At 41.5% G+C, this 14,289-nt stretch overlaps 1 protein-coding gene across 1 annotated transcript in view; it reads left to right on the forward strand.

Moving 5' to 3' along the window:
* Nucleotides 1–14,289, forward strand: part of LOC116986938 (AT-rich interactive domain-containing protein 2-like) — a 196,672-nt gene that overhangs the window by 112,574 nt on the left and 69,809 nt on the right. The window contains exons 4-6 of the mRNA XM_033042763.1: nt 5,060–5,193; nt 7,215–7,433; nt 11,043–11,110. Of these exons, the coding sequence (XP_032898654.1) occupies nt 5,060–5,193; nt 7,215–7,433; nt 11,043–11,110 (421 nt within the window). The remainder of the gene's footprint in view (nt 1–5,059; nt 5,194–7,214; nt 7,434–11,042; nt 11,111–14,289) is intronic.

Genomic DNA, 14,289 nt, shown 5'->3' on the forward strand with positions numbered 1-14,289 from the left:
CCAGTTGCTGGGTGTCTTCTCTGGAGATGCCCTGCCAGGCCTGGATTGCAGCCACCTTTAGCTTATGCTTGCTTTGGGGGCTAGTCCCCTTCAGTTTTCTCTTCTGCATATAAAAGGCATGCTCAATTGGGTTCAGATCGGGTGATTGATTTGGCCACTGAAGAATTGACCAGTTTTTTAGCTTTCGTTTGGTGCTTTAGCAGTATGTTTGGGATCATTGTCTTGCTGTAGAATGAACTGTCGGCCAATGCGTTTTGAGGCATTTGTTTGAACTTGGAGCAGATCGGATGTGTCTATACACTTCAGAATTCATTATGCTATTACCATCAGCAGTTGTATCATCAATGACGATAAGTGAGCCAGTACCTTCAGCAGCCATACATGTCCAGGCCATAACGCCCCCACCACCGTGTTTCACAGATGAGGTGGTATGCTTTGGACCTTGGGCAGTTCCTTCTCGCCTCCATACTTTGCTCTTGCCATCACTCTGATATAAGTTAATCTTCTGTCTCATCTGTCCACAAGACCTTTTTCCAGAACTCTGGTTGCTCTTTTAAGTACTTCTTGGCAAACTGTAACCTGGCCATCCTATTTTTGCAGCTAACCAGTGGTTTGCATCTTGTAGTATTTCTGTTCATGAAGTCTTCTGCAGACAGTGATAATTGACAAATCCACACCTGACTCCTGAAGCGTATTTTTGTTCTGTCGGACAGGTGTTTGGGGATTTTTCTTTATTATCGAGATAATTCTTCTGTCATCAGCTGTGGAGATCTTCCTTGGCCTGCCAGTCCCTCTGCGATTAATTAGCTCACCAGTGCTCTCTTTCTTAATAATGTTCCAAACAGTTGATTTTGGTAAGCTTAAGGTTTGGCTGATGTCTCTATAACAGTTTTATTCTTGTTTCTCAGTCTCATAATGGCTTATTTGACACAACATTGGTCCTCATGTTGATAAACAGCAATAAAAGTTTCCAAAGGTGTTGGAAAAACTGGAGGAAAGGCCAGGTGCTGAGTACACTCTTATAAAAGGAGATAAAACTTAGCACAAGCATAATTCAGTTTAATAAGATGTACAAAAACACTTGTTTAAAAGGATATTGGGATGTGGATAGGTGATTGTGAGTGGGATATTTGTTATACTGATTGTATTGGGAAGGGTGATTATAGAGTGATGGGTTGTATATACGACTAAGATACTGTATAGTATATGAGGGTTTTTTCTTTTCTTTTTTGTATGTCTTTGTAAATATTTGATTAGTGTTTAAATGTAAATAATTTGGTGTACGTATAGTGGCTGGTGTACATATGGTGTACATATAGCTGCTAAATTTGTATAAGATAATTACAAGCAGTTGAATAAGGGGTGGGAATTAATAAGCTTTGGCTTCTTCCTGCTCCTTTTCGGACACATATGATTTCATTTCTTTATAGATATTGTTTATGACACTTTATAAATATTTTTGTTTTGTTTTTTGTATGCTGTTTCACACTTGCTTTTTATTCTTTTATTCTTATCGAAATAAATAATAAATTAAATAAATAAATAAATAAATGGATACCTGCATGGAGAAGGCAATTAAATCACCTGACCAATTACAAACACCTGTGAAGCCATGTGTCCCAAACATTATGGTGCTCTGAGATGGGGGTGGGGTGGGGGGACGGACGGGGGACCGTGTATAAACACAGCTGTAATTTCTACATGATGAAACCAAAATGTAGAAGGATAGCCATAGAGTGGATCTGGAAAGGATGTTTCCACTGGTTGGAGAGTTTAGGACCAGAGGTCTCAGAATTAATGGGAGCTCTTTTAGAAAGGAGATGAGGAGGAACTTCTTTAGTCAGAGGGTAGTTAATCTGTGGAACTCATTGCAACAGAGGGCTGTGGCGACCAAGTCAGTGGATATATTTAAGCCAGAGACAGACAAATTCTTGATTAGAACCGGTGTCGAGGGTTATGGGGAGAGGGCAGGAAAATGGGATAGGAGGCAATGATCAGCCACGATTGAATGGCGGAGTAGACTCGATGGGCTGAATGGCCTAATTCTATTCCTATAACGAGAACTTGTGATGTGGCAGGGATGCGATGGTTATTCTTCTAAATAATTTTAAATAGTTTTGTGTTTGCTAATGGAATTCACCCAGATTGTTGCAGGTTGTTCATATACATGTTTCATTGGTCCGTACCTATGTTATCAATTTGATTTAGTTGTGTTTGGTTGGACCAAAAGTTGACTTGTTAAGTGGAGGTTTTCAGTAACAGAAATTCAATTTTGCTGAACACTTTTTTTGAAAATAAAAATAAAAAGACTAAATCAAGAGTGAAACTAGGAAATGTTTATGCAGGAGAGAGTGCAGAGAAGATTTATGAGGATGTTGCGAGGACTTGAGGGTCTGAGTTGTAGCGAGATGTTTGGCAGACTAGGATTTCATTCCTTGGAGCACAGGAGGCTGCGGAGAAACCTTGTAGAGGTGCGTAACATCATGAGGAGAATAGATTAGGTGAATGCACAGTATTTTTACCCAGGGCAGAGGAATCCAAAACTTGAGGACATAGGTTTAAGGTGTGAGAGAAAAAAGGAACCCAAGGGGCATGTTTTTCACTCAGAAGATGGTGGGAGATGGAGCGAGCTGCAAGGTGAGGTAGTTGATGTAGGTTTTAAAAAACATTTAAAACAGCATTTAAAAGACACGTGGACTGATACACGGATAGTAAAGGTTTAGAGGGATATGGGCCAGTGCCAGGCAAATGGGATTTGCTTTGAAGGGGCGCCTTGGTTGGCATGGATGAATTGGGCCGAAGGGTCTTTTTCCTGTGCTGTATGAAACTAATTAAAGACACAATCACCAAAAGGTTCGAAGATTTGGTGATATGTGCTACCAAATGATGTCTACTCACTAGTTACCAACTCATTGACCATCAGTTGAATCAAGCCACCTCTTCCTCAGGCAATACTATTGCCTTGGGCTAAACACGGATGTAAAATTACATTTGCAGAAATGTGGTGAAAGTTACTGCAAGGGCCCAACAGCAAAATAACATTTAACCAAAAGTAGCATGGAGAAATGTTAGTCTAAGAATCTTGATGGTATAGGATGAGCTCTTCACTGCCTGGAGTCAAAATTAATATGAAGGAAAGTGGAGGTGTTTTTGCATGACAAAAAATCTCTGGATTTGCAGCTGGATTCCTCAACACAGCAAGCAAGGAAAGGTACATGGACCCTAGCAGTGTGCATAAATATCTTTATCTATTCGTAAGGTTAGAAGTGCTCACTGATAGTAGAGTGTTTGTTTCCCTTTGAAACTGTTCATGACACAATTCATGGCTACATGCAGCGAAATCTAGACAGATGAGAGTTATTACTCCCTGCACACTAGGGGCAATTATATGGAGACCAATTAACCGACAAACTTGCACGTCTTTGGGATGTTGGAGGAAACCCATGTGGTCACGGAGAATGTGAAAAACCTCCATGCAGACAGTACCTGAGATCAAGATTGAGCCCTGTTCTCTGGCGTTGTGAGGCAGTAGCTCTATCAGCTGCGCCACTGTTTCCAATAAATAGCTTTCATAATTTCTGCAAATGATCAACAACACATTCCAAAAATTACTTTGCCATTGAATATTCTTAATTAAAGTAAGTTCAGTGGAAATGTTTTGTAATAAAATAATTGCTCTAGGCTTTGCAACTATAAATGAAACTGTGGAAGCATCTATAGCAGCATTGATCTTTTTTACTTGTTCACTCTTACAGCAAAAAAAACTGTACTTTGTGAAGGTCTATGTGATGTTCTTTATTTGCAGGGTGATTTATATGTAATTGATAGCCAAGGCACGGTTTAAAGTTAGTATTGTACAGAGACTGCACCGTTGTTTTAAATCTTCTACTGTCCAATATAATCTAATTTAAATGATATGTAGTTGGATGCTGTCAGTTACTCTTGAGATCAGCATATTTGGAAAAAATTGGAAAATCATTGAAACATAGACATAGAAACATAGAAAATAGGTGCAGGAGGAGGTCATTCGGCCCTTCGAGCCAGCACCGCCATTCATTGTGATCATGGCTGATCGTCCCCTATCAATAACCCTTGTCTGCCTTTTCCCCATATCCCTTGACTCCACTAGCCCCTAGAGCTCTATCTAACTCTCTCTTAAATCCATCCAGTGACTTGGCCTCCACCGCCCTCTGTGGCAGGGAATTCCATAAATTCACAACTCTCTGGGTGAAAAAGATTTTTCTCACCTCAGTCTTAAATGACCTCCCCTTTATTCTTAGACTGTGTCCCCTGGTTCTGGACTCGCCCAACATTCCTGCATCTAGCTTGTATATAATTTTATATGTTTCTATAAGATTCCCCCTCATCCTTCTAAACTCCAGTGAATACAAGCCTAGTCTTTTCAATCTTTCCTCATATGACAGTCCCGCCATCCCAGGGATCAATCTCGTGAACCTATGCTGCACTGCTTCAATCACAAGGATGTCCTTCCTCAAATTAGGAGACCAAAACTGTACACAATACTCCAGATGTGGTCTCAGATGTGGTCATTGCTTTGATATCAAATTGTAGAATTGTTGGCCATTATTTCTTTTAATCTTACCATTTTTCTGTGAATATTTTATCTCTGCACACATTTTACCAATTACTTTTAAATTTGTTGAATATTAACTTATGACAAAGCAATCCGTGCATTACTAATCCTATAATATAACAATGGTGTGTGTGGAAAACAGCCTATTTTTCTATATTTATTCATCTTTGCCATGGTTACTAGAAATTATCTTTCACTTTATATAAATTGCATCAGATCTTTGAGCATGTGTAGTTTATCAGATAATTTTTGTTTGTATATCAATACCGGACTTACGTTATTTTATATTCTATTTTCTGTTGGCCCTCTTCAGTATTAATATTTTGGTAATTAAATATACCAATTCTCAAATGTATATGTGATCACTTTGGTTATAATAAATACTTGGGTACTGTTTAGTCTTGTCAACTACAGTATAATCTCAAGAAAGTATTCATCAGTTTAGTAACAATGTGCTTTGTGCAGGTACCTGGAGAGCTATGAAAAGTTGCATCATTTTGGAGAGGATGATGAAGTACTTACACCAACTAATTCTCGACCACATGCTGCAATCTCTGGGGTTCATTTATTTTATAATCGTCATCAGCACATTATCCCAGGTAAGTGCTAATGAGATAAAATCCAGAAGTAATTAACTGACTGAAGGGCCTGTCCCACTTACGTGTCCTTGGCACGCAAATTACACGACCTCGTGGTCGCGTTGAGGCGTACGGGCATCGTATGGCCGCGCGGGGCCGGTCCCACTTAGAAGCACGGATGGGTATGTAGTTCTGCGCGGCAGCACGCGGGGCTCCGAAATTTTTGTAGTGAACGAAATCTTCGCGCGCCAACGGCCTGTCGCTGAACTGACGGCCAAAGTGGGACAGGCCCAAGACCCTGGCGCGACGCAATGTCTCACCTTCGACAGCAGCAGAAGCAGGCAAACGATCGCCGAACTCGGCCTGGGGCTCATGGCCGTTGCGGTCCTGATCCGCCCCCACTTCTACTCCCAGAGCGGGGCCAAGAAAATTGAAGATTGACACAAAATGCAGGAGAGAAGCAAAGGGTGATGTTTCGGGTCAAGACCCTGCGTTTCAGACTGAAGAAGTCTCGACACGAAACGTCACCCATTGCTTCTCTCCAGAGATGCTGCCGGTCCCGCTGAGTTACTCCAGCTTTGTGTCCATCTTCAAATGACGTCACGCGCTCCAGACGGCTGTGCGTACGCATGTAATCGCGCCCGACCTTCGCAGGACCATCGCGGCTCAACGCGACCACGAGGTCGCGTAATTTGCCACCAAGGACACGTAAGTGGGACAGGCCCTTGACTTATACTGGAGATTGATTTAGAACTCTTAACACTGAAAGAACAAGTTCTCAGTTGCTGTTTTTTTTAAAGATGATTTCTCTTAACCCTCCACTTTTGAGAGTGGAGTACTCATGGATGTTAGTGCTTTCAAGCCAGTTGTCCAACAACCCTAATCTATCTATTTCATTTACTTCCATGTGTGAAGGTGTTGGACCATAACTTTACTACAGAGCAGTTTTAAAGTAGCCTTTGACTGTGGTAGAATTACAGAATGATAGGGCACAAAAAAACAATCATTCAATTGTGCCTGACAGCTATTTGCAGTTCCATTTAGCAGGCACTTTAGATTAAACACATTTGTGTGTTGAATCTGCACCATATTTTGAGGCAATGCATTTCAAAATCCCTTTTAACATTGCCCTTGGTTCTTGTAGCTCGCACCTAAATAATGCCCTCTTGTTATGGGCTTTCGGCCAGTGGAAACATTTTCTATTTTTTACAAACATTTCAAGGTTTTGACCATACCTTAAATTAAAGGCGGTTCGTCTTCGTACAGTGAAGGTTGACCTCTCTGGACTTTCCATGTAACTAACATTCTGCATCCCTGGTGTTGACATCAATCTCCTCTGCACCCTCTCTTTGCTCTTTACATTCATCTTAAAGCGTGGTATCCAGAATCCACCAGTAGTCTTTCATAGTCATGAGCATTTATATTGATGTTTAATTCCTCGTTTATTCATTTTTGTTGCTGCAAGCCATGGATTCCTGTGTGCATTTTTAGCCTTCCAACATGTCATAGCATTTTCAAGGATTTTTGTATGTATACTTCTATAGAGGCATTGTGGGTGTGGAAATATCTTTATGTTCCTGTGAGATCTTGAAAAAGGCGCTTAATTTATGTTGCCCATCTTCAATCTTTCTACCAAAATCCATTGCATCAACACTGCATTAATTTAACTTTTTCATTTTGCCTATATTCTTTGGAAGGTTGTAACTTTCCTCTACATTATTGGCTTGTCATGTCATTTACAAACTGAATTTATGTATATTGCTCTGCAGTTCACATCTATCAGAAAATGCAGGAGTGTAAATTTGGACACAACTAGGACATGTCAAGCCATTCTTCTATTTGTGTAGAAAAACAACCTTACACTGTTTTCTACCTCTTAACCAATTTTGTATCCCTATTATTTTCTGGTCCTGCCACTAGATGAACTATTCAGCACTTCCGCTAACATAACACTTAACATTTTATGCACAGCTTTGGCAATTGAAAGGTATTGTAATCAAGGGGGGGGGAAAGAAACTTAAAACTTTTCTTTCATTTTTCAGAAAGTGTACGTCGTGGTTATGGCCTATTTACAGAATTTACTACAATCAGTGACTATAATAAAGTGGTGCTCTCTTTACTTTCGGGACTTCCCAATGAAGTGGACTTTGCAATTAACGTTTGTACATTAATGTCACATGGAAACCAACAAATTCTGCAAATGGAAAAAGACCCAAAGGTTGTTACACTTCTTCTTGCACATGCTGGGATTTTTGACGATAGTAAGTAATATTTTTTAATCCATAATTGCAAACGTAAATTACAGCATTTAAATGGAAATAGCAATGTTCCTGAAGTAATGGCATATGAGGAGGGTTTATATGTTTCCATCAGAGCAGTAGTGAAGAGCGGGACAATTTGGATAATGAGCAGCAATGGGAATTTCGTAACAGGGAAATTATTGGTAAGGAGCAAATGAGCAGTAAATTAAAAGTTTCATTCCGAAATGGAGCAATTCCTCTCTAAAACTTCGAGACTACAAGGTGTTAGATAGCAAATAATTAAGTAACCTCACCAGAAGAAATAAAAATAGTAAAGGGCCTGTCCCACTTAGGCGATTTTTTTAGGCGACTCGGCTGTCGCCACATGGTCGCCAGGGTGTCACCTGTATGGTCGTGAGTAGTCTCCTCAGTCGCCCAAAGAATCGTAGTGTTTTTCTGTTTGCCGCTGGATTTTGAAATGTTCAAAAAAAATTCAGCGACAGTGGGCTTGACCCCAGTGAGCGTAGCGTGACTTCTCCTGACATAGGTGCTGTCGTAGGTTGTCGCCAGGAAGACATAGGTTGTCGCCAGGAAGGCGTAGGTTGTCGCCAGGTGATGTAGGTTGTCGCCGGTGCTGACCGGTGAATTCCATTGGCGACTACCTACGTCAACCGACGACAGGTACCGGCGACTGCTTTGTCTTAAGTTGTCGCCGACAGGGTCGTAGCTTGTCACGGGTGGACGTAGGTTGTCGTAGATGTGGTCGTAGGTGGACGTCCTAATGGGTCACCGGTTATCGATAGCTTCCTGTCGAGTAGGTAGTAGGTTGTTGTAGCTTGTGGACATTGTCGTAGGGGGTCCAGTCACCGGTTTTTCGGCGACCTGTTACGACTATGACAGTCGCCCAAAAAAATCCCCTTTACCTTGTAATCGACATACTGTGTGGAGTGGTAGAAATAATAGAAAATGAAGGAAGCATATAGTTAAAAAATTGCTATACTGAATGTTTAGTGGTTGGTTTTAAGCTTTAATCACTGAGGATTTAATACAGTAAGTGAGAATAAAAAGTTTAATGTTCACATTTTAACTGTATTTAATTATATTTAATTTTACTGCTAACTGATAATTAGTGACTTAATCACAGTGATTAGAACTATTAACATCAAGCTTAACCATTTATTTTATAAATGTAGGCCTCAAATATACACTAATTTTGTTCAAAAACTGAACTGCAGACTTGCATCTAGGCAGATGAATGACTGAGTATAAAAGTCATTCAAATGAATGACTTGTTCATTGCAGTCGTTAGAAAGAAGTAGGAAGAAATGTTCACATTGGTGGACTCTGAGCCATGTTGGGGGGGAAAGTCCTAATAGAAAATGTGCAATAGAACTATAAATAACATGGGAAAAGAACACCTTTGACATTATAAAAGTTTTACTTTCTCATTTCTAATGTGGAAGGAATTGAAAGAAATGGCCAGTGATGCATGGTCACAGAGCTTCATGTTAAATGTTTTTTTTAAACAAAAGGGAGAACTAAATAATACAAATAGGTTTTTTTTTAAATGTTTGTTGCACCTATGTATATGGTACAACGGTTTCCCACTCGATGCTGCCTTGAAGACAGTTGATTCATCATTGCACTCATAGCCTTCCAATCTCAATGTTCCGAGCTGCTAAAGCCAGGTACCTGTTGTGAAGTGTTACTGTCTCCATTGGTGCACACGGCTGTGTTTGAAACTTCTCCTGTGGACACCTGCCCTATCACATTGTAGCCATTGCCTTGAGCAGTGCCTCAACAGGTTTGATTATGTTCCAACCAGGTGATGAGAGAGAAAACAACAAAAATCTCATACATTCTAGATCATGTTTCAGCTGCACCTGTACGTGATAGTATATATAGGGGTAACCACCCTGCAGTTGTGAATTAAGTTGATTGTACATACTGAGAACACTCTCCATGTTAAGGGGCACAGTGGCCATTCAAAATGGGAAATATTTAAAGGAAATCCAGCAGCCCAAAACTGAGCATCAGCTGCGTACCATGGGCCTTCAGCAGCAAATCTATGTTCATCCACAATCTCAAATTTTGTGGCATAGCATGTCCCCCACTGTCATACGCCTCAACCCTGTGATATTTCAGTTATTTATTTTCAATTACTTTGCAAAAATTTCTAAACACCTGTTTTCACTTTTATTATGGGGTATTGTGTGTAGATTGATGATTTAAATTTTTTTTTAAATCAATTTTAGAATAAGGCTGTAACGTAACAAAATGTGGAAAAAGTGAAGGGGTCTGAATACTTTCTGAATGCACTGTACATGAAGGATGTCATATGCTGGATAGGGTGTGTAAAAGGTTCACAAAGATGTTACTGGGACTGGAGAGCTTGAGTTATGAGACTGGATGGGTTGGGATTCTGCCATGGATGAAAAGGAGGTTGATGGGTGACCTTAGAGGTACATAAAATCATGAGGGCCATGGATGACCAGTTGCTGCAGTTGGACATGCATATATGGTGCATTATTCATGGCAATGATGAATGCTTAAGGTGAATGGGATGCCAATGAGGCAGATAACCTTATCCTGCCTATGCACTTGATATTTTTCCAGGTAAATTAATATACAATACAATTCAATTTATTTGTCATTTGGACCCATTGAGGTCCAAACGAAATGTCGTTTCTGCAGCCATACATTACAAAACAAAAAGACCCGAGACACAACACAGTTTACACAAACATCCATCACATCACTGTGATGGAAGGCAAAAAAAACTTATCTCTCCACTGCACTCTCCCCCCGATGTCAGAGTCAGAGTCAAAGTCAAAGCCCCCGGCGGGCGATGTTAAATGTCCCGCAGCCATTAAAGCCACGCCGGGTGATGCAAGGCCACGCACCGGGTCTTGGTGTTGGAGCCCCGGCGGGCGCTCACAAAGTCCCGCGGCCATTCCAAGCCGCGCGGGGCGGTGATTGCAGGCCCCGCTCAGGTGTTCTTCAACCCCGCAACTCGGGCGGGAGAAGTCGCCGTTGCGGAAGCCCCGAAAAGCGGTCTCCCAGCAGGGACCCGCGGGCTCCCGGTGCCGCCGTCCGCCAAACCCGCAGTTGCAGCCTCCGAATCTCCGGGTGTCAGGTCACAGCAGCGTCCGCCACAGCTCCACCCGCTCCGGACTCGGCCAGCCCCGTGACGGTGAGTAGTCGGCAGCTCCACAACTGGAGCCCCAGGTCATTCCTGTTGGAGGCCGCTCCACGTTGCAGCCCCAACGACAACGGAGACCCGACAAAGAAAAGGTCGGGTCTCCCGTGCAGGGGAAAGATTTTAAAGTTACCCCCACACACATACCCCGACAAAAAAAATAACAAAAACTACATACAAACAAGACAAAAAATAATAAAACACAGACGGACTGCAGAGGCCGCTGCTGACGAGAGTCGCGCCGCCCACTAGAATGACATTATGCCCACTAGAATGACAATATGCTTGCATTCTTGTGCTCTATAACTCTCTGCTCGATATAATAGATATCTATTTGTTAATGATAAATTTGCAGTTGCATATGTGTAATTTGCAATTTGTTTCAAGTGCCTTGTTCTCAGTATGCTTCATGTATATTCTCTTTGTTTTAGGTCCAGGAACCTATTTAAATGTATATGAATCAGAATGGAAAATAAAATCTGGAAGAGACTTCATAAAGGTGACTGTTTCTGGCAGATTGTCTGTCGCATGCCTATTTTGTAGTTAATTGGAGTGCAGGTATCTAGAATGTCTACTTAAATGTGTTTATCCTACACCATGGATCAAAGTGTATTTATTTTGAAAGTAATTTTGACTTTAAATGTATGGCTTTAAATAAAAGTATGGCATATGGTGGTGAATGAGGTAGTCAAACTGAAATATTTGCCTGACCAGTTTACATACCCAGAAGTGTTCATATGAGCTCATGTGAACTTCTCTTTTGGAATCCACTTTCATTTGAGCAATCTCATTTTTACCCTAAAACAAAATAAGCTAAATTGCAAAGCTGGATTGTGTTGAACTATCAGCTTAAAGAGAATGTAATGCACTACCTGCCTTGCCATATACATTGATTTTAATTGCTTAGCCCCTGTTTGGGTTTCCAGAATGTAAAACCCCATTTCAAGATGAACCTTTTTCCTGCAGGAATTTGTCCAATAAATGTGTCCAGTTTGTTCAGCCCATGCTCATTTCTCCCATGTCCACAGTTAAAAGCTGTGGCAACTTGCTTCCCAAATTCAGCTTCTAATTGACAAGACCATCTATCGTCTTGAACCTTTCTGCCAAAAATGGTCGCTCCAGCTTCCAGAAATATATTGATCAGCATTTAAGTATTTCCCCCAAGACATTCCTGCCATCAAAACAGTCAAAGACTTTGAATATCTTCAATTGAGATTTTTGGCAGCACAGTGGCGCATCGGTAGAGTTGCTGCCTTACAGCACCAGAGATCTGGATTCGATCCTGATTATGAATGCTGTCTGTATGCAGTTCATACTCTTTCCCTGTGACCGTGTGGTTTTCCTCTGAATGCTCCAGTTTTCTCCCACATTCCAGACGTGCAGATTTGTAAGTTAATTGACCCTAGCGTGTGGGATAGTGCCAGTGTGCAGGCGTTCGCTGGCCGGCGCGGATTTGGGGTGGCCTAGCGTGGGTTTGGTTGACCTAGGATTTGGTTGGCCGAAGGACCTGTTTCCAGGCCTTAGCTCTAAAGTCAGGGACGGACGAAGGGATGGACGCAGGGACGGACACGGAGGGAGAGAGAGAGAGACGGAGAGAGAGAGATGGAGACACACACTTCAATTCACTTAAGAAGGCAAATTATCTGAAAGTTAACCTGTCTCAGATCAATTCCACTCCATGTTGATTTGTGAGGTGGTGTCAAATTGGTGTAGGTTTTTGAAGAAGGTTGGAGTGATTGCCTCTAGACTTTTGTGGGGAGTTCAGCATTAGAAATCGGTGGAAATAACAGCAGTCAAGCCGCCTCAAGATGCTTTGATCTTTCATGTTCACATGGGTGGACTTGCAAGTAATTTGGATTATTAGTCTGCTGCTTTTTAATAAAAATAGTGTGTCACAATGTTAAATGATGTTGAAATGGAGTAAGAACCATGTACAGTAGAAAGTCAACAGTGCCCCCTTTTTATATTTTCAACAGGTTTATATTAAAAAGTTCATCGTGTTCCCCAAATCTAATATTATATACAGTTTAAATAACCTCAGTGTTCATGGTACACAGGATTGGCCAGTTTACTGCATGTCGGTTCTTAGTCTGCGTTTCACTTGGAGTCCAGCGGAACTTTTTATTAGTTAAATTGGACTGCAGTAGTGATTAACTATACTCTCAATTTTGCATTAAGTTCTGAATGCACACAAATATATGTAACGAAACTTTGAACGATGGTTAAAGTCAAGTTACCGAGCAACGGTTTTGTTTGTTGCATTTATTAAACTTTATCAGCAGTAAGGTTCCGTACAAGCAATGCTTCTGTGTGTTCTTCTGTGTGCTGAGTTGTCATGAGGGACTAATGCTAAATCACACTATATTCAACATTAATTTTCGGTATCATTTTGAATGCCATTAGAATAGAAACATAGAAATTAGGTGCAGGAGTAGGCCATTCGGCCCTTCGAGCCTGCACCGCCATTCAATATGATCATGGCTGATCATCCAACTCAGTATCCCGTACCTGCCTTCTCTCCATACCTTCTGATCCCCTTAGCCACAAGGGCCACATCTAACTCCCTCTTAAATATAGCCAATGAACTGGCCTCAACTACCCTCTGTGGCAGAGAGTTCCAGAGATTCATCACTCTCTGTGTGAAAAAAGTTTTTCTCATCTCGGTTTTAAAAGATTTCCCCCTTATCCTTAAGCTGTGACCCCTTGTCCTGGACTTCCCCAACATCGGGAACAATCTTCCTGCATCTAGCCTGTCCAACCCCTTAAGAATTTTGTAAGTTTCTATAAGATCCCCTCTCAATCTCCTAAATTCTAGAGAGTATAAACCAAGTCTATCCAGTCTTTCTTCATAAGACAGTCCTGGCATCCCAGGAATCAGTCTGGTGAACCTTCTCTGCACTCCCTCTATGGCAATAATGTCCTTCCTCAGATTTGGAGACCAAAACTGTACGCAATACTCCAGGTGTGGTCTCACCAATACCCTGTACAACTGCAGTAGAACCTCCCTGCTCCTATACTCAAATCCTTTTGCTATGAAAGCTAACATACCATTCGCTTTCTGGAATGGAAGCTGCACGTCCAGGCATTAAGGCAAGGTGGGAGAATAACTTCCACGCTGATGCTGTGGGCATGGTCAAGGCCGTTTTAACGCATGGTCACTCTGGGCAGTTGCCCGTGGCCTCACGATCATAGGGGCCCCATGTATGTTGTGACTTGCTGACAATAAATAAATACTGGATGGCAAGCACGGATTCATCAACTGAATGAGTTTGCCATCTATGTCCCTTGAGCTGGACGCAGCCTGAACCTGGTGGGTATAAAAGCGGAAGAGTGTTATCTACAGACTAAAATTCTTTGACTTTGTTCAGTGTCTATTCCTTTTTCTCTGCTTCTACACATCGATGGAATGTTCTGGCATCATCTTTAGGAAAAAATGTTGTGGTCAAACGTCTGTCTGACGCGAGATGGTCGTCACATTTTGATGCTGTTCATGCTCTGGGGGTTTCGAGAAAATTAAACATGCACTGGATTCTGTATCAGCTGACTCTGAGCAGGAAGTGAACACCAGGCGAGAGGCAGAAGGATTGTGCGAGAAAACGGAGAACCTGGAAACTATCTTTCTCACAATTCTTTGGAATTGTGAGAAAGATCTTGAAAGAGTGAACAAAACAAGTAAGG

The sequence above is a fragment of the Amblyraja radiata genome, chromosome 24 (genome assembly GCF_010909765.2).
Source record: "Amblyraja radiata isolate CabotCenter1 chromosome 24, sAmbRad1.1.pri, whole genome shotgun sequence".
Classification (NCBI taxonomy): domain Eukaryota; kingdom Metazoa; phylum Chordata; class Chondrichthyes; order Rajiformes; family Rajidae; genus Amblyraja; species Amblyraja radiata.